The following is a 25,004-nucleotide window of genomic DNA, read 5'->3' on the forward strand; positions in this document are numbered from 1 at the left end:
TTTGCCTTGTGATGAGGTGTAACCCTTTTTATTTGTTACTGCGTGCACTTCAGTTCAATGATAAAGCAACTAGGGCTGAGAGGAAGAGACTAGATAAGCTAGCGGCTATCAGGAACATTTTTCAGGAGATCTTAAAGCATTGCCAGGACATGTTCAGCTTTACAGGATATATAGGCTAACTGTGGACAAAATTTTGGTGAGTTTCTGCGGGCGCTGTAGTTTCAGGCAGTTCATGCTGAGAAAGCCAGCAAAATATGGCCTAAAAGTAATGTCAGTGGCTAATGCTCACATGTATCATGCTGTAAATATGGAGATCTACGCAGGCAAACAGCCCAAGGGTCCATTTTGTAAAGAGAACGAACCTGGTAGTATCGTCAAACACAATCAGAGCAAGTTACGGGAACTAGTAGGAGTATAACTGTGGACAAATGGTTTACCTCTGTCAACTTGGTGAACGAACTGCTGAGTAAGAAGAATATCACTCAGTTGACTGGGGAAAAATTTAATCGGCTTTAATTCATTCCTCAATTCTTATAACTGCAGGGTTTTTTTATTGACTAGCAAATGTACCAGTGCTTTGCTACAGTATTGTACACTGTTTACGGATTTCTCTGTAAATTACTGTAAAGGCAGTGAGTAAGATTAGGCCTATATCAAATTGCATGTTTCTTAGCGCCATCCGACAAACAAAACAGCGAGGACATCATACATTGTTTCCGATGTAAGGTAGGCATTAGGGAATTTTTGTTGATAATGGCTGGCCACATTTCCTACTGTCAATCACAATTGATTTCCAGAGTTTCTACTATAACGGCAGGCTCACTGGGCATCTGCCATTCACAGTAGAGATGAAGAGTTTTCATTATAAACAGAAGCCACTTTTCCTAATGCCAGTCACAATCGAGCGGAGAGATTTGATTATAATCAAGAAATGCAGCGCTATCTAATATATAAAAAATCGAGATATGGCAATAAATCATAGGACCAAAGTTGTAGATCTCCTAAAATTTAACGGCGGTTGCATAATGAGTGTTGTGATACAACTTACCGTTTAGCCACTAACTACCCCAAAACGAAGGTCTGTACCGTCATTAAAATGCATCCACATTTAGATATTTTCAGGGGCCAAAAGTTATACATTTGAAGAGCTTGGCATTTTTCCTCAAAGAAAGGACTGTCCAGGTTTCAGGATTACCACTCCCATAAATACGGAGTAATTAAGGAAGAAAGTAATACACTTAAGGAAGTTGAAATGAATAGAAAACTAGAGGACTGGTGTTGCTCTACAGCATTATGTTATAAATAGGTCAGATAACTCGTCTTGACCGGGCGAGTTGGCCGTGCGCGTAGAGGCGCGCGGCTGTGAGCTTGCATCCGGGAGATAGTAGGTTCGAATCCCACTGTCGGCAGCCCTGAAAATGGTTTTCCGTGGTTTCCCATTTTCACACCAGGCAAATGCTGGGGCTGTACCTGAATTAAGGCCACAGCCGCTTCCTTCCAACTCCTAGGCCTTTCCCATCCCATCGTCGCCATAAGACCTATCTGTGTCGATGCGACGTAAAGCCCCTAGAAAAAAAAAAAAGAAAAAAAAACTCGTCTTGATTTGCTTGTCGTTGTCATATTGTTTTGCCTGCCCTTTTCAGTGGCTTCATGAACATTTAATAAGAAGCGCATCATAGTATGCCACAGTTCGTAGTCAGAATTCATCCATTCCAATGTCATCATGCCGTTTGATAAATAAAAATCTAGCCATAGCTTTTTTTATCGTGCTGTTCTTGATGTAAAGCTTGGTATTGTGCCATAGAAGGCAATAGTATTTTTAATGGCAGTTCTTGTGTACAGAACAGTTGTCTTGTGAGCTCATAGGGTAGTCTTGAAAGAGCTCTTACTTTTTTCTTTTTTTGCCAGGCAGGGAACTTTTTAAAGATACTGCCTTCACTCTTTCTTGTGTAGTTAGGTTATCCTTCAATAGGTGTTCCCAGATAATGGGTGGTGTGAATAAAAATGAGCACGCACTCTTTACTCACAAATTTAGAGCAGGCACTCGCAATGAGGTGAATAAAAAACGCCTGTCGGAAGCAGTCAGTCACAGCAGACCTGTGACCATGAGCACACACTCCAGTCGCTCGAGTAGCAGAGTGGGCGCTCCAGCTTTCTGGTGAATAAAGATAAAGCAGGCACTCTTTCTGGTAAGCGCCTGCTCATGTTTCCTTGAGCTAACTCAGTAGGTGACTCCAAATGACAGTGTCAAGTTCAATAGCATGGCAGAGGTAATGGTGGTGGTTAATCGGAAAAGAAAATTATATAAACTTTGCAGAGAATCATCTCAACTTAGTGTTATAAAGGTCCAGTAAGGAGCATGCTGAAGACTCTCCGTGGCTTAGACAGCAGTGTGCCGGCCTTTCACCTTTGGGTTCCGTGGTTCAAATCTCGGCCACTCCATGTGGGATTTGTGCTGGACAAAGCGGAGGCAGGACAGTTTTTTCTCCTGGTACTCCTGTTTTTTCTGTCATCTTTCATTCTAGCAGCACTCTCCAATATCATTTGATTTCATCTATCAGTCTTTAATCATTGCCCCAGAGGAGTGGACAGGCCTCAGCAGCCGGCACAATTCCTATCCTCGCCGAAAGATGGGGCTTCATTCATTCCATCCCTGACCCAGTCAGATGACTGGAAACAGGCTGTGGGTTTTCAAGGAGCATGCTGAATGTTTAGCGGAGCATTTCCTTGGGCACTCCAAAGAAACAAGAGGTGGTGCACTAACAAATGAAGAAAAAATGTAAATCTTCTTGTGTTATGTTGGTGACCCTGGGTTTCAGAGTGCAGGTTTTGACATGAACAGAAATGAAAGCAGATTATTAGATAAAATTTCAACAAATGTTGCTTAGATGCAGGAAACAGGGCTAAGTGGCAAGAACGTTTGAGCTTCCCTTATGCTGTCGGAGCTGTAGACTGTATTCATGTACAAATTCAGAAGCCACATGTTCATGGGAATGACTACATTTACAGAAAAGGCGTCCCTAGCATTAATGTACAGGCCACTTGCAATGGAAAGGAAGAATTCAACCAGTGTAGATGTATCATGGCAAACTCCGATTTTGCAGAGTTATTACGCCTCTGTAGGAAGCCGAAGGGATGACAACTTTTGCAATCTTACAACTTGCTTACATCACGCTGACACAGATAGGTCTTACGGCGACGATGGAATATTATTGGTGTAGGAGTTGGAAGGGAACGGCCGTGGCCTTAATTAAGGTACAACCACAGCATTTGCCTAATGTGAAAATGGGAAACCACGGAAAAAAATCTTCAAGGCTGCTGACAGTGGGGATCGAACCCACTGTGTCCCGGATGCAAGCTCACAGCTGCGTGCCCTTAACCGTACAGCCAACTCATCTGGTCCTGCAGATCTGGCACCTTAAAAATTTCATTCAGTTGTCAGTATATTATTTTCATCATTATTAATGTTTGTTATTTACGTTATATGCCTACAATTTTCCTCAATTTATTAACCTCGTAAAATTCAGCCTATGACTTCCTACCTTTCAGACGGCCGATGGTAGGGTTATTCTCGTCCTGCATCAGATTCATCAGCCGCTTCTCCCATTATTTTAACGATATGCATTTGTTTCCCGTACGCTTTAATTCGACTTTATATTTCAGTCTAGTTTTCATGTTTTGTAATTTTTTACCAACAGTTGTTGGACGGAAATTCTTCTTCTCCTTCTACCGCTTTTCCCACCTCTGTGGGGTCCTGGGTGCGAATTGTGTTGCACATGTGGATTTGGCCCTGTTTTACGGCCGGGTGCTCTCCCTGACGCCAACCCTAGATGGAGGGATGTAATCAGCTAATCACTATTGCGTGTTTTTGTGATGGTTGGTAGCGTAGTGTGTTGTGCGAATATGAAGAGGAAAGTGTTAGGACAAACACAAACACCCAGTCTCCGGGCCAGAAGAATTAATCAGAGCTGATTAAAATCCCCGACCCAGCCGGGACCCTCTGAACCGAAGGCCTCAATGCTGACCATTCAGCCAATCAGACAGTTGTTGGACGAAAATGTTTAAGTTAAATTTAGCGAGTAGTTCACATTGAACTGCATTTATTGCACCTGTTTTCTTGTTCTTCTTATCCGGTAACTGTGACTTTGAAAACATAATTGTATGTTCCTTTAAAATGGAGATAAAAGCGGACTGGAATTCCACACTGTCGTCTGCCATGTTAAGCATTGAACTACCTGGAAGTCATCCAAGTGTTATCACAGTCTATGGTGTTATACACATGGCACGCGCACGACCTTGATCAGTGACACTGAGTGGCTGGTCCAGACACTCGAGCATACGCTATGCTTCTGCTCTATATTTTTATTCACCGCAAATGCGGAGTGGAAGCTCATTGGCAGGAAGACACTCAGGCACTCGGTGAGCACACGCTCACTCGCTTAGACTCATTTTTATTCACACCAGCCAATGTCTAAGTTTTATGTCATAATGATGGGGTCTGTTTGTACATAGACTTTTGTTTTCTCTTACCAGCATCTCTGTCATCTGCTGAATATATTTGGAAGCTGGGAAAGGTTAGAGAATCAAAGAGTATCTAGCAGGGAATAGCATTCTTCCGTGATCAGAGGAAGTGTATACAGGTATTAATCAAACATGACTGCATGCCGTGACATTACTAAGAGTGAAAATCACATATCAGAATATTAATGAAAGTGTTAGTCACTTACCAACCTGCTAAGTACAGAATGTGCTGCAGGTTAGGGTAAGCCTTCGCCTGCAGTAATTGGAGTGATCATTTAATGATTTGATTTTATGATTACTCAAAGTAGACTGAACTTAGAGACCTATCAATGTCTCATGATTCACGGGCAGGTAATTCTGGAGAGAATAAAACGAAATGAAGTAAAACGGTCCAGTAGAACGGACGACAGATTTGCCAAAGCTGTTTCTAGTAAACTCTTGTAATATATAGATAGGAGAGCTGGATAGGACAAATATGTAACTACCAAGTGGATGTATTGCAAAATGCTGTTCTTAGTAAACTCTTTTAATATAAAATAGATTTTATCTGGGAAAACAAGTATTGATTTCATATAATAATTTCATGTTGCTATTACTAGCCAAGTGCAGTCCTCAGATGAGAAAGGGCAGCATTTGCTGTATGTAGGTAAGTGTGGTGGAGGGTGGTGGTGTGTGTGGTATATGAGTTGCAGGGATGTTGGTGCAGCATAAACCCAGTTCTTGAGCCAAGGGAATTGACTTTTTATGATTAAAAACCCTCAACATGGCCAGGTATCGAACTTGGGACCACGACAATTGAAGGCCAAGATGCTGGTCACTCAGCTATGGAGCTGGACGTTGATATCAGTGTAAACTATGTAGCTTTCCTGTGAAAAAAAAAAAAAAAAAAAAAAAAAAAAAAAAATCTAAATGTTGAGTCTTTTTAACTGAACAATAATTTTAGTATTCATACTGACTGTCAGAGCTGTGGTTGACTTTACTTACCATCGTCGTCATCATCATCATCATCATCACGAACCAGCTCCAGTTTCCTGGGTGCAGTGAATGAGCGCTCTCCATTTACTTCTGTCACTGTAAATGTCTTTTTCCAAAACCTCATCCAGCTCATTTTCTAATCTGATCGATCCATCTCTTCCTTGGTCGACCTCTTGATCTTTTGCCTTAGATTTCCTTCTCAAACTAAACTCTAGCTATTCTTTGTGGGTCCATTCTTTTAAGATGACCAAACCATTTCAGCCTGGCTTCGACACAGATCTCACTAAGGGTTTTCTTGCTTGGACAAGATTGCGCATCTCATCGTTTCTTATTTTGTCCTTCCTTGTTTTCTGAATAATAGTTCTTAAGAACTTCATTTCCAATGCTTGTAGTTTGCTGATATTTCTGTTGGTTTACATGCAGGTTTCTAGACTGTATATGGTAACTTCTTCTGTTGAGGATTAATTTTGATCTTAATGGAACTTGCTTATCCCAAAGACGTTTTCTTGCAATATGATAAAACTGTGCTCCATTCTGTACTCTACTCTGCAGGTGGCCGGCTATCTGTTGTTCCTTTACTACTATTTTCCTATACTAATATTGTATGTATGTTCAGTCTTCAGCCCTAAGGCTGGTTGGATCCTCAACAGCTCTGCCATCAGCTGTCATACATGGCCTAGGCATCGCTGAAGAGGCGTACTAGGGAAATGAGGAGTGAGGTAGTTTCCCGTTGCTTTCCTCACCGAGCCAGAAGTTGCTATTACATATCAGTCTGCCAAGCCCACTGAAATGCATGCACCAACCGACCCTATGAGCAACATATTCACACCATTCATAGCAGGGACTGGCTGCACATGGAATGGCATTACTAGCATTGCTCATACCTCAGTCACTTTCATATTGTCAAAGTCAAGGATAAGACGGAGACAGATCAATGAAAGTAACAAAATTGCTCTAGCCTATACCAGAAGACATGGTGCACTGTAAACACTAGGTCCTGCCAGCAAAGGCATACTAATATTATAAAGAGGAAAAATTTGTTTGTTTGTAACGAATAGACTCAAAAACTGCTGAACCGATTTTAAAAATTACTTCACCTATAGAAAGCTACATTGCCAGTGAGTAACATGGGCTGTATTTTATTTTCAAAACAATTCGAGGTGGGGGGCACGGGTGGGAGAAATAAAAATAATAGGCTAATATGGGCAAAATATCGAATTTGTCGTATGAGGACAAGACAAAGCTCAATTTAATCCTCTTGACGCAAAGAACAAAACTCGGTAAGCCTTACGGGCCCAAAAACCATGTTTTAATGCCCTAAAACTAACCGTTACGGAGATATTGGCATCACACTACCCCTGCTCTAGGAATCGGATAAAAGAAATGAACTGCCGTAACCATGGCAACATCAGCTCCAGGATTCTAGAGCAGCGAGATTATGCATGTACGTTTGGGTATAGCTGTCAACCAAAATTGGTACACATTAGACTTACTATTTGTAAAAAATATACTATTGTGTAAGGCACTCATAGGACTCCTTTGGGCGGGGATGGAAAGGGGGTGAGGTATAAAAATCTTACTATATATAAAAATGGATGTGTGTATGTAAGTGACACATCTCCTCCTAAACCACTGGAGCAATTTCAACCAAACTTGGTACATGTATTACCTACTATCGGGAGATGAGCACTGTGGGGGTAAGCCATCCCTAGCGCCCTTAAGAGAGGGGTGTCAAGGGGGTTGGTTATAAAAATAATCGAGAATAGTGTCGAATTCATAGTTTTCGGGGTCGCTGAGTTGAAAAGTAATACTCCACAAATTTTTAAAGTCCAAGTTCAGCCCCCTTTTAGGTGGGGAGCGAAGGGGGAGAGATATAGACATAATTAAAAACAGTTTCAAATCCATAGATTTCAGGGTCTTTGGATGAATAGTAATACTCCAGATTTTTTACAAGTCTAAGTGTGGGGTGGAGGGGGTGAGATATAAAAATAATCAAAAAAATATATACAGAAATATTATCTTCTTCTTATTACTATATATAAAAATGGATGTATGTGTGTGCGTGTGTGTGTGTGGGTGTCTAAATGACACATCTTCTAAACCACTGGAGCAATTTCACCAAACTTGGTACACGTATCAATTAGTATCAGGAGACAAACTGCGTGGGGGTAAGACACCCGTAGCCCCGTTATGAGCGGGGGCAAAGGGGGTGGTATAAAAATAATCTAGAATAATATCGAATCCATAATTTTCGTGGTCACTGAAATGAATAGTGACACTCCGAATTTTTTAAAGTTCATGTTCAGCCCCCTTTGGGGTGAGAGTGAGGAGGGCAGTGAGATATAAAAATAATCAAAAACAGTGTCGAATCTAGAGTTTTTGGAGTCACTGAGATGAATGGTGACAATCCAGATTTTTTATCTCTTAGGCTTGGGGGGCTAGAGGGGTACAGTCTCATTGGCAGTTGAAATCCTGTACAACGTATCTATAGTACGATGGCTGAATATATATTTAGTTATCACTTATTAATTTTTGACAGGATCAAATACTTCCCAGTCGATTTGAGCTTCCATAAGGACGAAATTTTACTCAAAAATTAAATAGTCTAAAACTTGAAATCAAACACATCTAAATAATTCTAAAACTAGATAATAGATCATAACATATCAATCTGCAAGTCAAAAAGGAATTCTATAAAATTTTACTTCTCACATAACTAACTGGTAATGCAAATCTTAAAGGTAAATATTCAGTAACTATCCGGGCAACGCCGGGTACTACAGCTAGTATATTATACAGGAATAGAATTTATTTGTCCTTGAGTATTGCCTGTTTTTCCTTCCAGGTTGTTTGAGTCCACGTATGCAGATCCGAGGTAATGTCTGGGCAGATGTTTGGGAGGCAGCAAAACCTGTACCCGCTCGGCGTCAGAAACGCCTGTTTGATGATACACGTGAGGCAGAGAAGGTGTTACATTTCCTGAAAGCACAGAGTCCTTCCCAAATGGCCAGGTTACTACTGCCCGTACTCGTACATGCAGCGATACTGCGCTTGTTGGAGGAACGAAGAGATGACCTTCCATTGCTGGCTAATACTCTCAGGCATGCCACCAAACGAGCTCAAGTACTTACACAGAATGCTGATCCAGACCAGGATGTGCGACTATATGAGGTATGCTCACACACTGTAGTAAATACCTTTTAGTTGTAATTCTTTGGTATTAATTTTTAAAAAAATTTAATGGTGCACACAATGCTAAAGGACTAAATTTTCTGCCATTTAAGTGGGTTTGTCCTTGGTAATATCTGAAGCCATTTCCTTTCAGTTTCGACTCAGTTAATTTTTAACTGTTAGGTTCGTCAGTCTGCCGCTCCTCTTCTTTCTCCCTCCAGCTAAAGCCTTTCTGTTGTATACTGGGAAAACAACTGACAGAATAGGGAAGCTATTGGAGTCCAATGAGGTGAAAGCCAAATATAGGCCAAGGAAAATCCAGGAACCACTTAGGTCTGCCAAAGACAAGTGCCATCCTCTCTCCACAGCAGGTGTACATATCATCATCATCATCATCATCATCATCATCATCATCATCATCAGTTAACAGTCCCCAGTTTCCCAGGTGCGGTGTATGAGCGCTCGCCACTTCAGTCGATTCAGGTACCATCCTTTTTCCTGTACTTGGTTCCAATCCACTCCTCTATGTTCTAGATCTTGTTTGACGTGTTCGATCCATCTCCTTCGAGGTCTACCTCTGGGTCTTTTGCCGTCTAAGGTTTTCTTCAACCATTCCTTAGCTACTGTGCAAGAATTCATTTTCATTACATGGCCATACCATTTCAATCTTGATATGATTATGGTATCACATAATGATTCTCTTGTTTGTATCTCTTGGCAAATTCTCTCATTGCAGACCTTATCTCTCCTGGTTTTTTGTAGCATTGTCCAGATGAATTTCATTTCTGCAGCATGGACTCTACTTTTATCTCTGCCAGTGGTGATACAAGTCTCAAGGCCATAGGTTGTTATGGGAAAGAAGTAACCTTGATAAAGTGTTCGTTTGGCTAGTATTGAAAACTGGCTGTCCCAGACAAGGCTTCTAACTACATAGTAAAGGACAGCTCCTCTTTGAACTCTGTTTGTGATTTCAGCATTTGATCGGTTATCTTCAGTCAGGACACTACAGAGGTATTGGAAGTGGTTAACTTCTTGCAATTTCTGTCTGTCTACTGTGATATTTGCTCCTGACTTTTGTTTGTTGACTGTCATATCAACTGTTGTCTTAAGGCTGATTTTAAGTCCAAATTCCTTAAAATAACAATTCCAAACATTAATCTTTCCTTGAAATTCTTCCTCATTATCTCCACAAATCACCACATCATCTGCAAATGCAAACGCCTTGAATGCACTGTTCTTGCTGTGCTGTTTCACTCTTTTCATTATCTCTTCGATCACTGTGATAAATAGTAGAGGTGACAAAGTGCTGCCTTGTTACACTCCTTTACTTGTTACAAACCGGTTGGAATAGCCATTTCCTATCCTTACACAGCTCTGGCAATGTTTGTTTGTACAGGTGCACAGAGGCACTACAAAATGCAGCATCGCCGCATGATTGAAGGAGCACAACAGACATAGCCGGCTGGGACAAGCAGATAGATCATCAGTCGCCGAACACTCGCTGCTAGCAGACACAATAAGAGGCACAGACACAACCCACTCTGATGAGTCTAGTGTCAGACCTAAGACGAAACAATGGTTAATAGAGCAAACGCCTGAAAAGCCTTACATCTGATATGTTTTTGACATTGTTGACATGCTCTATTGGTGAAAAATATCTAATTCCCTCCATGGGAATTTAGAATTTTTCATAAGTTGTATGTTCCGAGCTGTCAGTGGAGAGATGGCGTGGGAGGACATCAGTAGACGAATAAGTTTGGATGATGTCTTTAAAAGTAGGAAAGATCACAATATGAAAATAAAGTTCAAATCCAAGAGGACAAATTGGGGAAAATATTCATTTATAGGAAGGGGAGTTAGGGATTGGAATAACTTACCAAGGGAGATGTTCAGTAAATTTCCAATTTCTTTGCAATCATTTAAGAAAAGGCTAGGAAAACAACAGATAGGGAATCTGCCACCTGGGCGACTGCCCTAAATGCAGGTCAGTAGTGATTGAAGGGCATGAGTATGAAACGAGGTTAAGTGCATACACAGAAGATGAATACATTAAGCCAATATGAGGAGAGAAAACTAAACAAAATGAGAGATAACTATGGTAACAAACTGTACTTCTTTACTCAGTATTATCTCCATGGATGTCCTTTCTCCTCAGTCAATCCCAGTTTTTCTAGCTCTATTCCTTCTCACCAACCATCATGCTTATTTCTGTAAGGAAGACTCATATTCTCTCCATTTCTTTCTTTTCCTGACTTGATTAAAAGCCTCCATTCTGCTGTTTATTTTAAATAAGCAATTGCTCCCATGGTTTTCTCACATGTGCCTCTACTACTGTAGTACTTCTCATACATAACCCTGTTCTCTGTTTACTCTTGCAGGACCTTTCCAGAGAGTTGTTGTGTGCAGAAGAGGTGATAGCACAGGCTAGTTCTCTAGAACATAAGTTTGTGCTGAGTGAGGAGACCAGGCAGTCTCAAGAACTACGCTCATTTCTCAGCAGTCTGATGCAGGCTCCACAAGTAGAAGTTCCAAGAGGTCCACAGGGTCCTATTGGTGGCAAAATTCGGGCAATGTTTGCAGAGGCTCAGAAGGTAAGTGTCTATTCACCCTTCTTTAGTTAAAAATAAAATAAAACTGCACAAATTATTCTCCTGTAGTTTCATTTCACTGTCTGAAATATATTATCTATAAATATTGTGTAATATTTCCAACCATATTCTGTTCTAAACACTTGACACGTGTGAGAAAGATGTAACCATACAAGCCTAAATTTGATAACAATAATAATTTGAGTCTTTTCTTAGCCTTGGCTTTATCATAGCTTGTGGTAGATAATTTTAAATATAATATTGAGGCAATGGGTGCAGTAACAACTTAAGTCTGAAAACACTGTTTTGAGAAAATCACATCCAAAGTTTTGATACACTGTAAATATCCAAGTTTTTCATACATATAATTTAACGTCAGTCCTTAACAATATTTCCATTTCACTGTGAGTTTAAATTTGACTAGTACTTAAATATTTTGTTTTTAAATGTGAGTTTACGTAAGTCGTTATTGCAGAGACTGACAATCAACACCTTAAATGTCATTTAAGGGCAGTACATTTGATCAAAATAATTCAATACGGGAAAAGACCTACTCTGTACTGATTAGTAAGTATATTTTTATAATAACATTATCATATATATACAGTAAATATATAATTTACAAAAAAAATTAAACTATTTTCTTGCTAATGCACTTTTGAAAGGCATTTCAATCAGAGAATAATTAAATGACTTCTTATACACTGGCATAGCCTTGATAAGGTAGACTAATTTAAGTAAAATGTATTCATATTATAATAATGATGATGACGATGATGATGATGATGATGATGATGATGATAATAATAATAATAATAATAATAATAATAATAATAATAATAATAATAATAATAATAATAATAATAATAATAATAATAATAATAATAATTTTTTTTTTTTTTTTACGAGGGATTGTGGAAAATATTCAAAAGACACTTGTGAAGGGTCCGCACTCCACAAGTGTGTGGGATTCTTACCCACTAAAAACCACACACCCTTTTCCCACGATGTGTATCATCACCCCGGAACCGCTCTCGCATTACTTCAGGGTGATATCGTGCTTTGTCTTTCAGACGTCTTCTTTCTTCATTTCTCCTTTACGAACGTTCGTATGCTTCCAAATCCTTGTTCTTCTGATGAAGGACATTCTCCACGTACTCTGCCACGCTATCCCAGGATTCCTGGTTTCGCAGCATCACCGAAATAATATTATCTGTTGTCAATTCTCCTAGTTCAGTTTCCACACATCTTCTCTGAATCGTCCAATGGCCGCATACAAAAAAGGTGTGAAATACGTCGTCAGTGTCATCACAGTATATGCATGCTGCATCACTCGCTCTGCCCACTCTATGCAGGAATTTCCGGAAATATCCATGCCCTGTTAGAAGCTGTGTGAGGTAGTAATTTACTTCACCATGGGCCCTTTCAACCCAGATATCCAAGCGTGGTATCAGTCGCTTGGTCCATTTGCCTCGAGGGTCACTTTCCCATCTGAGTTGCCATCGCCTCATCCGTTGACTGAAGGCACGCTTCTTTGCACATTTCTTTCCCAGCTCTCCTTGGGTACACCAGATTTCATGTCGCTCCAATGCAAGTTGGTCTATTGGGGCTATTGCTGCCACCGTGAGGATTGCAGGTTTGGAAACCGTGCGGTATGCACATGCAATATGTAAATCCACTCTCCGTTGTATGGCAGCTATCCTTTTCCGATACCAAGCAAATCTCAAGGATTCAGCCCAGATTTCAGAGCCATATAGGAGCACTGACTGAACCGTCGACATGAGAAGACGTCGTTTACTTGATTTCGGACCTTTAATATTTCCCATTAGTCTGCTAAGTGCAGTCATGTATTTTACTGCCTTATCTGTCGCTCTGTGAATATGATTCCAGAATGTGAGCTTGGAGTCAAGTGTCACTCCTAGATATTTTGTGCTCGCAGATGTTTCAATCACTAACTCTCCAACAGTCATTGGTACAAGAGTTTCGATCCTTTTCCTCGTCAGAACTATCTCCGTTTTGTGTTTGGCTAATGTTAGACTGTGGCTCATCATCCATTCTTTTATGCGCCGCATCACCTGGTTCAGTTTGATTTGAGCCGTTTCAACATTACGAGCTACTATCAAGGCGGCTACATCATCAGCGTAGCCCACAAGCTTTGTGTCCTCTGGCATCTCCAAACGTAACAAGCCATCATACATTATGTTCCAAAGATCTGGACCAAGGATCGATCCCTGCGCTGCACCAGCCGTCAGGCGTTTTGTCTTTTCTCCATCTTCTGTATCATACAACAGAGTGATCTTTGAAGTAATCTCTCATTATGCACATAAGATATTGTGGTAGCTTGAAAGTTTCCTCAAGAGCTACCAACATGTCGCTCCATCTTGCCGAATTGAAGGCATTCTTCACATCCAGGGTCACAAGAAGTGTCAATTTACGGGAATGATGGTTGCCCATTTGTGCCCTTTCTGCTGTATTCACCACCTCCCACACTGCATCTAGCGTCAATTGTCCTCTCCGAAATCCATGTTGGTGAACAGATAGATCCCCTCCTAGTTGAACTGCTGAGAGGATTCTGGGCTGCAGAAGTTTCTCCAGGCCTTTTCCAGCTGTGTCCAGCATACATAAAGGTCTATAACCGCCAAGTTTTCCTTTGCTGATCAGAACCAATTGAGCCATTTTCCATCGGGGACTAAAAACACCCATTTGCAGGCAATGATTGTACATATTCAGCAACAGTTCTGGACATAGTTCTGCTATTATCTTTAGCACTTCTGTAGGTATACCATCTGGTCCTGGAGTTTTCTTGTTTCTAAGAGAGCTAATAGCTCTATTCAGCTCTTCTACAGTGAAGAGGGGTATATCATCCAGTTCTTTTTCGTCGTCACACTCAATCCTCTCTGGATGGTCTGGGAATAGTGTATCCACAATTTGTTTAATTGTTTGCGGATCCGCACTCGGGGTTGAAAATGTCCCGAGTTTCTTCATTACAATCTTATAACCTTGTCCCCATGGATCATCTTCTACTTCTTTAGCCAGTGCCCACCATTTATCGGCTTTACTTTTTCTGATTGCATTACGGAGTTCCTTCTTCGCTGACTTGTACTCCGCTGTGACTGAGGTATTCTCTTGACTGCCTCTCAAGAAATTGCCAAGGAAAGCAATAACATGGATTTCTCCAAATCCAATACTAGGTGTATTTCAACTGGATCATGTAGCTGTATCCATAAGAAACATGAAAGAAATTATGAATGTCAATGTCGTAAGAAGCAGAGAATTTGATTCCGATCACTACTTGTCTAAAATCAAACTAAAATTCATACCCAACAGAAATCACAGAAGAGGGGAAAGAGTAAACAAATATAACACAAACAGACTTCAAATTACACAAGACACATTGGAAACATTTCAGGAAGAAACAAAAGTATCTCATCATGGGAAGTGGCAAGATTTATCTAAAGAAATAACCAATGCAGCCCTGAAAACATTTGGGCTAGTGAAACCTAAAAAGAAACCTTGGTGGAATCAAATATGTGAAGATGCATTACAAGAGAGAACAAAACAATGGAAAAAGTTTAAATTCTCTGGAAAGACTGAGCACTATGACCAGTTCAAACAGCAAAGGAAGGGCACTGCTAGAATGATAAGAGGAGTTAAAAGAACTTTCGAAAAATTGCAACTTATTGACCTGCAAGACAGTTTTGTTAAAAATAACTCTCGAAACTTCTACCAGCCTTTTAAGAATCAGTTAAAGGGGTATCAAGCACCTAGCTTATGCTTCAAAGATGAAAATGGTAGACTTGGCCTAAGCAATGCTGAGAACTGTGAAATACTTGCAAAGCACTTTGATCAACTTTTAAACTGCTCTGAACCTGACCATAAGTTGGAATTCTCTCAAACAACTGAAAATCTGGAGGAAGATATACCACCCACTGCTGAAGAAATTAAAGTAATTAACAATCTGAAAAATAATAAAGCTAGTGGAGAAGACTCTATAACAGCTGAACTTTTGAAATAGTCTCAGTCAAAAATCATTGAAGAGTTGCAGTTAATCTTTGAAGATATTTGGAGAACAGGGAGGATTCCAGAAGAATGGAAAGTGGCTCTAATACACCCATTGCATAAAAAAAGGGGACAAACAAAAGGTTGATAACTACATAGGCATCTCTCTTCTGCAAATTGCATACAAGGTATTCTCAAAAATATTTGTGACAAGCAACTGGGTGAGTATCAAGCTGGATTTCGAAAAGGTAGATCTTGTTCAGAACAAATATTTAACTTAAAATCCATAATTCACCATAGGATATTGAATTCAAAAGACATTGTTGTGACTTTTGTAGATTTTAAAAAGGCCTTTGACTCGGTTGATAGAGAAACCATAGATAAAACAATTCATGAATTTGGAGTGAAAACTAAATTGGCAAACCTAATACGTGAAACCCTTACTGACACAATTTTAAAGGTGAAATTTATGGGTGAGATATCCAAACCTATTAAGATAAGTACAGGGGTACGGCAAGGTGACGGTCTGTCACCCCTTCTATTCAACTGTGTTCTAGAGAAAATTGTAAGAATTTGGAGCATAAAGCTTAAAGAGCATAACATTTTGCCAGTAACTTTGGGGAGAGAAAAAAAACAAAGGCATTGAAAGAAATTGCCTAGCATTTGCCACTCTCTTCAAATGGGGATGGAAGACATCACTGCAATGTGACTGCGGACAAGGGGAGCAGACAGTGGATCGCATTGCATTTGAGTGTCCTTTGCATGGTTACAGAGGCTCTATAGAGGACTTAAACTGTGTCTCAAGCGAAGCTCTTCTCTGGCTATTAAATTTTGACATGGAACTTTAGTTATGAACTTGAGATGGTAGTTGTATATATTGTGTATAATATTGCATTCATCATACGCTAAATAAATAAATAAACTTCTCATCTGCCTCCTGATCACACATCTTTACAGAATAAAACTACCAAAACCACATGCAACAGTCACAAAACAACATTCACTGATTCATATGTGTGTGTGTGTGAGCGAGTGAGAAAGAGAGAGAGAGATATACACACACACCACCACGTCGAAGCACCAAAGTTGGCCCAGCTGTTTACCGGAAGAACGACTTGCTACATAGCTGTATGTAATGCAAGTTCCTGGCATCTAACGTCTACATAACAAAATAATATTTGGAGGATAGATGAAGAACATATTGAGAATTATAAAAATGCATTCGTCGGAAAACGACTTAAGTCAGCTTAAGTGGTTATTGCACCCATTGCCTCAATTACTATACTACTCACTGATCGAAACTTAATTAGGCTACTTCATTCTTTGATCCTGCTGGGGGTGGGCACCCTATTCCCTTCCAACACCTTTTCTGATTTTTTTTGGGCATCCAGAAGTTATATATTTTAATTCTCCCAGAATGTGGTATGGTTTCACATAATATTATTATTATTATTATTATTATTATTATTATTATTATTATTATTATTATTGAGAGGTGAAAGAAGGTGCTATCTACAATATCAAAATTAATTTAAAACTTGTACTGAAGGTTGTATTTCTTCGAAAACAACAAACTTAACAAATTATCACTTAGTGAAATAACAATGACAAATTTGGGGATTAAAAATAGAGAACCCCAGAATAGGGAATTTAACAGCTTTGGGCTACAAGCCCCAGATTTACAAGTTCTGAGCTACCAGCTCAAGTTCACACAATTTACAATTTTATAAATGAGGTATAATTTAGGCAAGGGCAGAAATCCCCCATTTCAAGAGCACTTGCTCCCAAAGTTACAATCTCTAGCCTTCCAGAGGCACCCCTCAAAATTACAGACAACTTAGAAAAGAGCTTACATGCTCTCCAACATTAATAAATTTCTAACAGTCCGGTTAAGGTAACATTACATCAAAAATACAATTCCTGGCATCTCTAGGCACGATTTACAATAGAAGTTACTTTTACACAGGGGTATCTATTATCCAACCTACTGGGCCTTCAGGGACAAAGAACAGGTTAGATTACTGGCCCAAACACAAAATGAATGGAGGCGTATACTTGCACTCCTAGATAATGAAGAATAAAATTCTAACGGGGCTCTCGGCCCAGATATACAGGGGCTAATCCCAAGCTACTGAGGTGACTCGAATGAAGGTTACTTTAAGGCATTACAGGAAGGAAGAAAAACATTTACAAAGTCGTAGTCACCTCGAACCAAGTTGAAGGGGAACTCGAGAGGGTAATGCACTCTCTATCCCCGATTTACAGTTATAGACTTTATGAAATTTTTACATTAGCCGAACGGAACTTTACATTTTAGAAAATGTTGGTTACATAGTTAGAAATTTGGACCTCCCCCTCGGATAAGTATGCGGAGACAGCAAGAAAGATAGAATTTATGTGGCCATTACCTGGCTGATGTACTGCCTGCCGAAGAATGAGCGCCCCGCCTCCTGCTTTAACACGCACACTCAGAAAGACGACGATCAATGAGACAAGGAAACTTGAAAAGCCGCAACTTATATACCCTTAGGGAAGGTTCGAGAGAATTCTGGACTAATCCAGACACACCCTCTCAATTTTAATTGGCTAATTCAAAGTGAACAAGAAATGTGGGATTGGTTGAAAATTAATTACAAAAATTGATGATTGGCCAGATTCAAAACTGGTGGAATGTAAAGGAAGTGTTGCCAATCCAAATTAAATGAATATTGATTCAGTTATGAAAACCTAGAAACACAAGACTTCTTTAAATTACAAGTTCTTCCACCTTGCACCAGAGTGCATGACCTCCGTTTTTGTAATGGCATCTATGGAGAAATGTCCAAACTTCTTGATGTACAGCCAAACAAAACAAAACAAAAACAATCAGTTTAGGAAATTCAGAAATGATAAACTTCTCAATTATTCACTAGTGACATCTTCAGATTAATGTAACAAATTCCTGTACTAGCAATTTCACGTTTTGGTCAAAAGAGGAGTTCATAAAGGCGCTTCTTTTTAATGTGCGGAGTTGAGGCTTACCTCCCGGTACAGACCATCCCCCCCAAAAGTCGTTCCTAAGGGAGACATAGGAGAAATTTGAGAGAGAGAAGAAAAAAAAGTTTTTCATAGTAAACATTTTTGATAAGTCTTTTTGGAAAGTTGACTATAGAAAAATTTGGAAGTCCATATTTAACATCTTCTTGTGATCGTAGAATATAAATACAGGACGATGAAGTTTGACGCAAGACCTGCTGCCGCTGCCTATACCCAGGTGAGGTCGCCCGGACCCCTCAAGTACCCTCAGATACACCTCTCCTGCTACTATGAGAGGGGTAGTCGTGGTGAAGGTCGCCGCAGATCAAATGTAGATGTGCAGTCCCCAGATGATTTGGCGGTAGGGTTACCGCACCTCAGCCTTTGCCGGAGGGATGGAGCTTCGGCGCGCCGTCCACAAGGAGTCTTCACTAGAGTGGAGTGGGCCTTTACCTCACTCCGGTATATCTCACCAGATGTTGAAAGACGGCTGCTGATGGCAGAGGGGGTACTGAAACAATAACAACTGGGCGACAGAGATGTGTTGCACGGGTTTTGAGAGTACGATATTTATTGGTGTGAGGCAGACGTGCAGGCGGCGTTGATGGTGAGTGTGTGTCCATAATGTGAGGATGCAGGAGACGGGGGCTTGGTAATGGCCACTAGGGAATTGATGACAGGAGTAATCAGAGGGGAATATTATACATATCAGATAATATACAAAATTCTGTTTTTAAAAACGGGGCAGAAGGCCTCGAATTAACACGATTCAAAGAAACATAACCTTCGACTCCTGCCAAATTTTAATGGCCAACGTAAGCAACAATGAAATTACACCGGTTTCACCTGATAGAGGTGAACCCTAAGGATCCTCTCTGTGGCTGGATTACAGACCAATAAGGTAACTGGTGTGAGAAAGTCTAGAATGATGCATGGCCCATAGAATCTGGGCGCAAGCTTGCCCGCAGGAACAAAATTTCTTACCATGACTTGATCTCCGATTTTTAAATTGGTGGGCCTCCGGCCATGATCATATCTGTCTCTAACCTTTTCATGTGAAACCTTTAGGTTGCTTTTAGGCTTCTTCCATAGATCCCTAAGATTATCGGGATCTATTGTCTCTGGTAAGATATCATTAAGTGACCAAGGATTAGAGAGCGACAAATTTCAACATGAGAGAAGCTGGATTGAACTTATGGGACTCATGAACCTCCGAATTGAAAGCAAAGGCCAACCAATGCAGGGACGTATCCCACCTGGAATGATCCTCATGATGAAATGCAATTAGAGCAGATCTAAGATTACGATTGACCCGCTCATTATATTTATTATTGCATCTGTTCTGTGTTAAGTTATTCATTTCATGTATTAAATATAGAAGCTGAAAAGCTGTCCACAGTAGATATTATTTGTGTATATATGTACAATATTTAGGAAAATCAGAGCTATCAGTAACATGCAAAGTTGCATGAGGCTTTGAGGAGAACACAAGTGCATGCCGATTCTTGCTCATGGCTAGTCCGTGGATGCTGTCCCTGTGTCAGGCTATCTTTAAAGCATGGAAGATCTCTCTCTCTCTCTGGATTGAACAGCCTTTACCCACACTGTATTTATCATGACAAGTTGGAGGGAGGAGGTGGATGCCTGTATAAGCACGTGTTGAATGCAGTCCGGTGTCTATTATCATGTGTTCTTTGTCCAGTATTCATTATCTGATCCCGTGTACAGTACCTATTATCTGTTATGAATTGTCCATTGACTAGGGACGGCAAACCTTCATACACTAGCATGTCAGTTGAGGTTTTGTTTATTCCTTTTTCCTGTCTGGTGTGCCATCAGTTAATTTGCTTTAAAATCATCATGAAACCCCTTATTTGCCTTCATTTAGATATTAGATTGCTTTTAATTAAATCCATTCAACTGATTTTATGATTTTCTTTTGCAAACAGCACTGAAAATTACAGCAACATGTAAATTTTAATAATAAGGTATATTTTTGCTATAACCTAATAAAATTCGATATAGATGTTGAAATATTTCAGATTCCCTATGGGAATCAACATCTATATCATCTGATTGCCAGGCAGGCATCAATTTTTTGAAAATGAGTCAAAGTCTGTCATAGTGCATTGCACTGCCAGTAGCTCCAAGTAGCCTTCGCAGTGGCCTCCACGGTATGCACTAGCCATGCTTCTTGCTAGGTGTGCTATTTACCAACTGATGAGCCCAACTTAGCACAGTGGGGCAAAACTCTGGCAACCAACAATGAGTTAGCTGGAAAATTTATAATTTCAAATCATGGACCAACTACTGTATATTGGTATTAATAAAATTTGTAAAAAAAAATATGGCCATAGAATTGTTTGAGACATACTTCATTATTGAAATATAATGTTAAAATATGCTATGTTGCTCGATTTTAGACCTTTTTATTACATGTTAAAAACATTAAAATATGTTAGTATGTTGTCTGACGTGCTGCAAAGTCATGTTCATGCGTCACCTAGTGGGATATGTGTCATAGGTTCACCATCCCTGGTCTAGGAATTATTATTAGTTGCCTGTTGTACAGTGTTCGTGCGCTTCTGTGGTCCACTATCTATAGACTACTTGTCTGTTGGCTGATTTCTTGAACTGCGACAGTCTGTGGCCTGGTTTCAAGGTGTATATGAGTCTTGTGAAAGAGACATGTTTTTTCTCGAAAGAGAACGGTATGATTATATTAGTGTTAAAATCAGTGAGCGGCTAAAATGTTACAGTATAACGAAGGTTATCCGAATCAGGATACCACATCTTGGTGGAACAAACCCTGAAAACTGTGTATGTTGCACAAATTAGTAGATCATAGTATTCTTTTCAGCTGTAGATTTGTGTTTATGTTAATGTGTTAGGGGAAACCTTTCCAGTCTTCTGTTAGTTTATTTTGAATGGATATTTATACACTGCCAAAAACAACCTTGCAACATCCTCAAAGTCTGTGTTCAGCAGCACCAGGGTATAATATGTGCATACTGAGGGAATGTAGTGTTAATGATTCATTTACCACGGACATTGGCTGTCAGATGGCACTCAGAAGGCATGTCCGTGTGCACTCTGTTTTGGCTCCAGAGGCAGTTACTGTGCTGAGGTTAGAGGTGAACAGTGTTTGCAATATTCCTTTTAGGGTACAACCATGCCTCACCGACGAGTACGTGCTCCTGTTGAACAACTGCAGCCTTTTGAACGTGGTTGCATTGTGGGCCTGCGGGAAGCTGGACGGACATATTGACGCATTGCTGCATATTTTGGGCATGATGTATCGGTGGTGTGTTGCTGCTTTCAGCATTGGTCTGTGGAACATTCCGCTTAGTAGAGACACACATCAAGATTGACGCATTGTGCGAGCAGCGGTGGCTGACTGAACATCATCCAGGAACAAAATCTGGTCATATGTCGCACCTGCTGTATCACCAAGAACCATTGGAAACCGTCTGCTTGCAGCAGGATTATGATCATGTGTGCCTCTGGCCAGGCTGCCATGACACCACAAGCACGGCTAGTCTGTCGTGAATGAGTCGATTGGAGAGGGAATGGTGCTCTGTTGTTTTCAGTGACGAGAGCAGGTTCTGTGTGTATGCAAGTGATGGACGTGGCCTATACCAGAGTGCATTCGCCCATGTCACACCCCAGGCTTCATGGTGTGGGGGTCATGAGTTACAACTCGTGGTTACAGTTGGTGTTCCTGCAGGGTAACGCAATCAGTGCCAGCTACATTGCACAGGTTGTTGTCCCCATGCTACTGCTGTTTCTTTGACAGGGAGGAGCAGGACAGTGCATGTCTACATACAGCTGCTGCAATGCAACGTGCTCTACATGGTGTACAACAACTGCCCTGGCCAGCAAGATAACCGGATTTCTCGCCAATTGAACACGTATGGGACATGTTGAAATGGAATTTACGCGTTCTCCAGAGCCTGCAAGAACCATTGCCGAATTGCATCAAGAGGTGCAAGATGCTTGGGACTATCTCTTGCACGATGCCATTTGGCACCTTTATGATCGTTCGCATGCACGATTACGCACCTGCAATGCTGCCGGAGGAGGGTACACTGTGTATTAATGTGACTGGGCACCCTTTACTGTGACGTGTGTTTCATTTGGTCTGAATTTGTAAATCATATTCTCCAGCAATGATGGACTACCTGTCACATTGCTTGTGAATAAAATGACTTTGTCCTTGAGGATGTTGTATGTTTTTTGTCTGTCAGTGTATGTTCCTAAACTAGAAATTACTAGCATTTACTCTACTCTTTTGCAGGCGGCACAGATGCTCCCCGACTTCGACATTGCAGAAAATGAAGAGGAGACGTGGAATCCCAAGTTGTCTTCCAACTTCCCTCAGCCGAGTAAGAGACAGTTTGTGATGCGAGTATCTGCTCCTCGCCCTGCCCCGTACTCTACCGTCTGTCCTCAGAAACTCTGTGCTGTGCTACAGAAAGATGATTTCCGTATGGCAGGCTGTTTCACTCAAGATATTACTTTTCAGTAGGCACGATTCTTCATACAGGTACTAAGAAGGGTTTGGTATCAGGTGATAAACTTGCAGCTGTGTGCAGATTATTATGTAATGTAAGATTTTTATTTTCTAGGTTGTATATGTTCTAATTTTATGGTGAACCTCAGCATAAAGGTAAAGACAGTTGTGACCAAAAGTAAGAATTCTGAAATGTTTGTTATTTTCTTCCCTGTTGCTCTTACATTAAGAATTACTGTAATGGTCCACATGGTTTTTGTGCAGGAAAAATGATTATCAGTTTCTGGGAAGCAGACAGAGTTTGGTTTCTTTTATTTGCCATCACTGAAGTGATGTTCCTTTTCTATATCTTATTTGCTGCATTTTTTAATTTCAGCCGCAGGAAGATGTTGGATGGTACCTTTCTCGTAGATCACATCAGCTCTTAGCTCGAATTACCACTAACGTACTCACCAGAACAACAATTTATTCTGCAGACTTGTTTGATCAGAATTACCCAAGATATGAACAAAGTCATGTTAGGAAGGAGGTTACCTTAAATTTTATCAAGGGCGAGGGAGGATAGGTTAAAGAACAATACATGTTTCTGAATCATTCCATTTTATCCATTTAAGCACGGAATTTGTTCAGACTCTTACTGCAGCAAAGGATCAACTACCGGTATTCAATACACATGGTATAGAAACTGATGTTCTGCTCAGTGAGTCATTATGACATTTCCGTTTGCACTCATTCCATTGCAGAAAATAAACAGATATGGTATATATCAGTTTTTCAAACACACACAAATATGAAGGCTCATGTGCTCATATGATTGGTAGAGAGCATGTTGCCAATAACAGATATATCCTTAGCCCCACAGCGACGGGAACATTCGAGTGCCACTTTACCCATTGGACGGAGGTGATTCAGGTGCGAGCACTATGCAGATGCAGTGTTCTATTTAAAAATTCACTGTTACAACAGTCTGGCTCAGATTATTTTCAAATGTTCAAAGTAGAGGCTCAAAAGAATGTATTTTATGTTCATTGACTTTAAGTGTACCTTATAGTCTACTAATGATGAAGAGACATTGCAAATTTTATCCTGAATGAAAGTGATATTCTTGTATTTGCATGGGTTTTTTCACACTCCAATGAAAACTAGGGTAATTGTTGCCTCAGGAACTTTGAGTGAAGAAACTGGGAACAATAATTCAAACATTAATTTAGCATAAATCCCAGGTTAATGGAATGATTAGTTCATGAGAAAGAGGGCACGTACTTAGGTGTATTTCATCGTCCAGTACTTGGTCTTGAGCACCATGCACTCTCACTTTGCTCGGTTCAGTGTGGTGTAGTGCCATAAGCATCTGATTTATTAAAACTTCATTTCTTCTTTTTCATTCAAACTTCACCGTGCCATGCTTCTGCACCTCGCAATATCGTATTTCAAAGTGACAGCTAATGAAGTAATTGCGAGTCATAAGACGTTCCAAGGTGTTGAAAGTATTACAGGAATCCTCACCAGATGATGTCGATGTGCCTATCAGTGGAAAGATAAATATTTATACTATCAATCTACATAAGGAAACATTGTGTAGTGATACATTCATCCCCTAGAATACAACAGAAATTTTAATCCGTACGCTCTCAAGTGAAAAGGTCAGACTATTTCAAACTCTTTAGAAAGAAAAGAAAAGAAACACTGATTTGAGCTGATTGATACATACAAGGATATACCATTTCCATCTCAACAAGTTTAAAACTTTACAACCTACAACAAAATGAAGTTAGGCCTACAGGGGTCTATACCACGCATGGAGGTCGACAGCATGTGAAAGAAAGGAGGTCTATATGACGTATGGAAGTCGGCATCAAAGGGTTATGTGCACTTGATATTTTAAAAGAAACTTTAGACTGTGTTTGATAGTTCCATTCAGCATCAGTAGGAGTGAGTCCTTGTATTATTGTACTCACAATAAGCAAACTGTGTCCTGTATCAAATCGCTTTTTGAAGATGCTAAAATAATTCTTTGTTGGTACCTGTAGCCAGTTGTACTTTTCCCTTGATCAGTCGTCCACTTGCATCCGGGAGACAGAGGGTTCGAACTCCACTGTCATCAGCGCCTGAAGATGGTTTTCCATGGTATCTCATTTTCACACCAGGCAAATGCTGGGGCTGTACCTTAGTGAAGGCCAGCCATTTCCTTCCCATTCCTAGGCCTTTCCTCTCCCATCATC

At 40.3% G+C, this 25,004-nt stretch overlaps 1 protein-coding gene across 1 annotated transcript in view; it reads left to right on the top strand.

The window, feature by feature from the left end:
* The window catches only part of Rab3GAP1 (RAB3 GTPase activating protein subunit 1), a 452,945-nt gene extending 429,875 nt beyond the window's left edge, over positions 1–23,070 (top strand). The window contains exons 13-15 of the mRNA XM_067151789.2: positions 8,342–8,667; positions 11,046–11,258; positions 22,567–23,070. Coding sequence (XP_067007890.2) covers positions 8,342–8,667; positions 11,046–11,258; positions 22,567–22,797 — 770 coding nt within the window. The 3' untranslated portion in view covers positions 22,798–23,070. The remainder of the gene's footprint in view (positions 1–8,341; positions 8,668–11,045; positions 11,259–22,566) is intronic.
* The last annotated feature ends 1,934 nt before the right edge of the window (positions 23,071–25,004 follow it).

The sequence above is a fragment of the Anabrus simplex genome, chromosome 7, assembly GCF_040414725.1.
Source record: "Anabrus simplex isolate iqAnaSimp1 chromosome 7, ASM4041472v1, whole genome shotgun sequence".
NCBI lineage: Eukaryota > Metazoa > Arthropoda > Insecta > Orthoptera > Tettigoniidae > Anabrus > Anabrus simplex.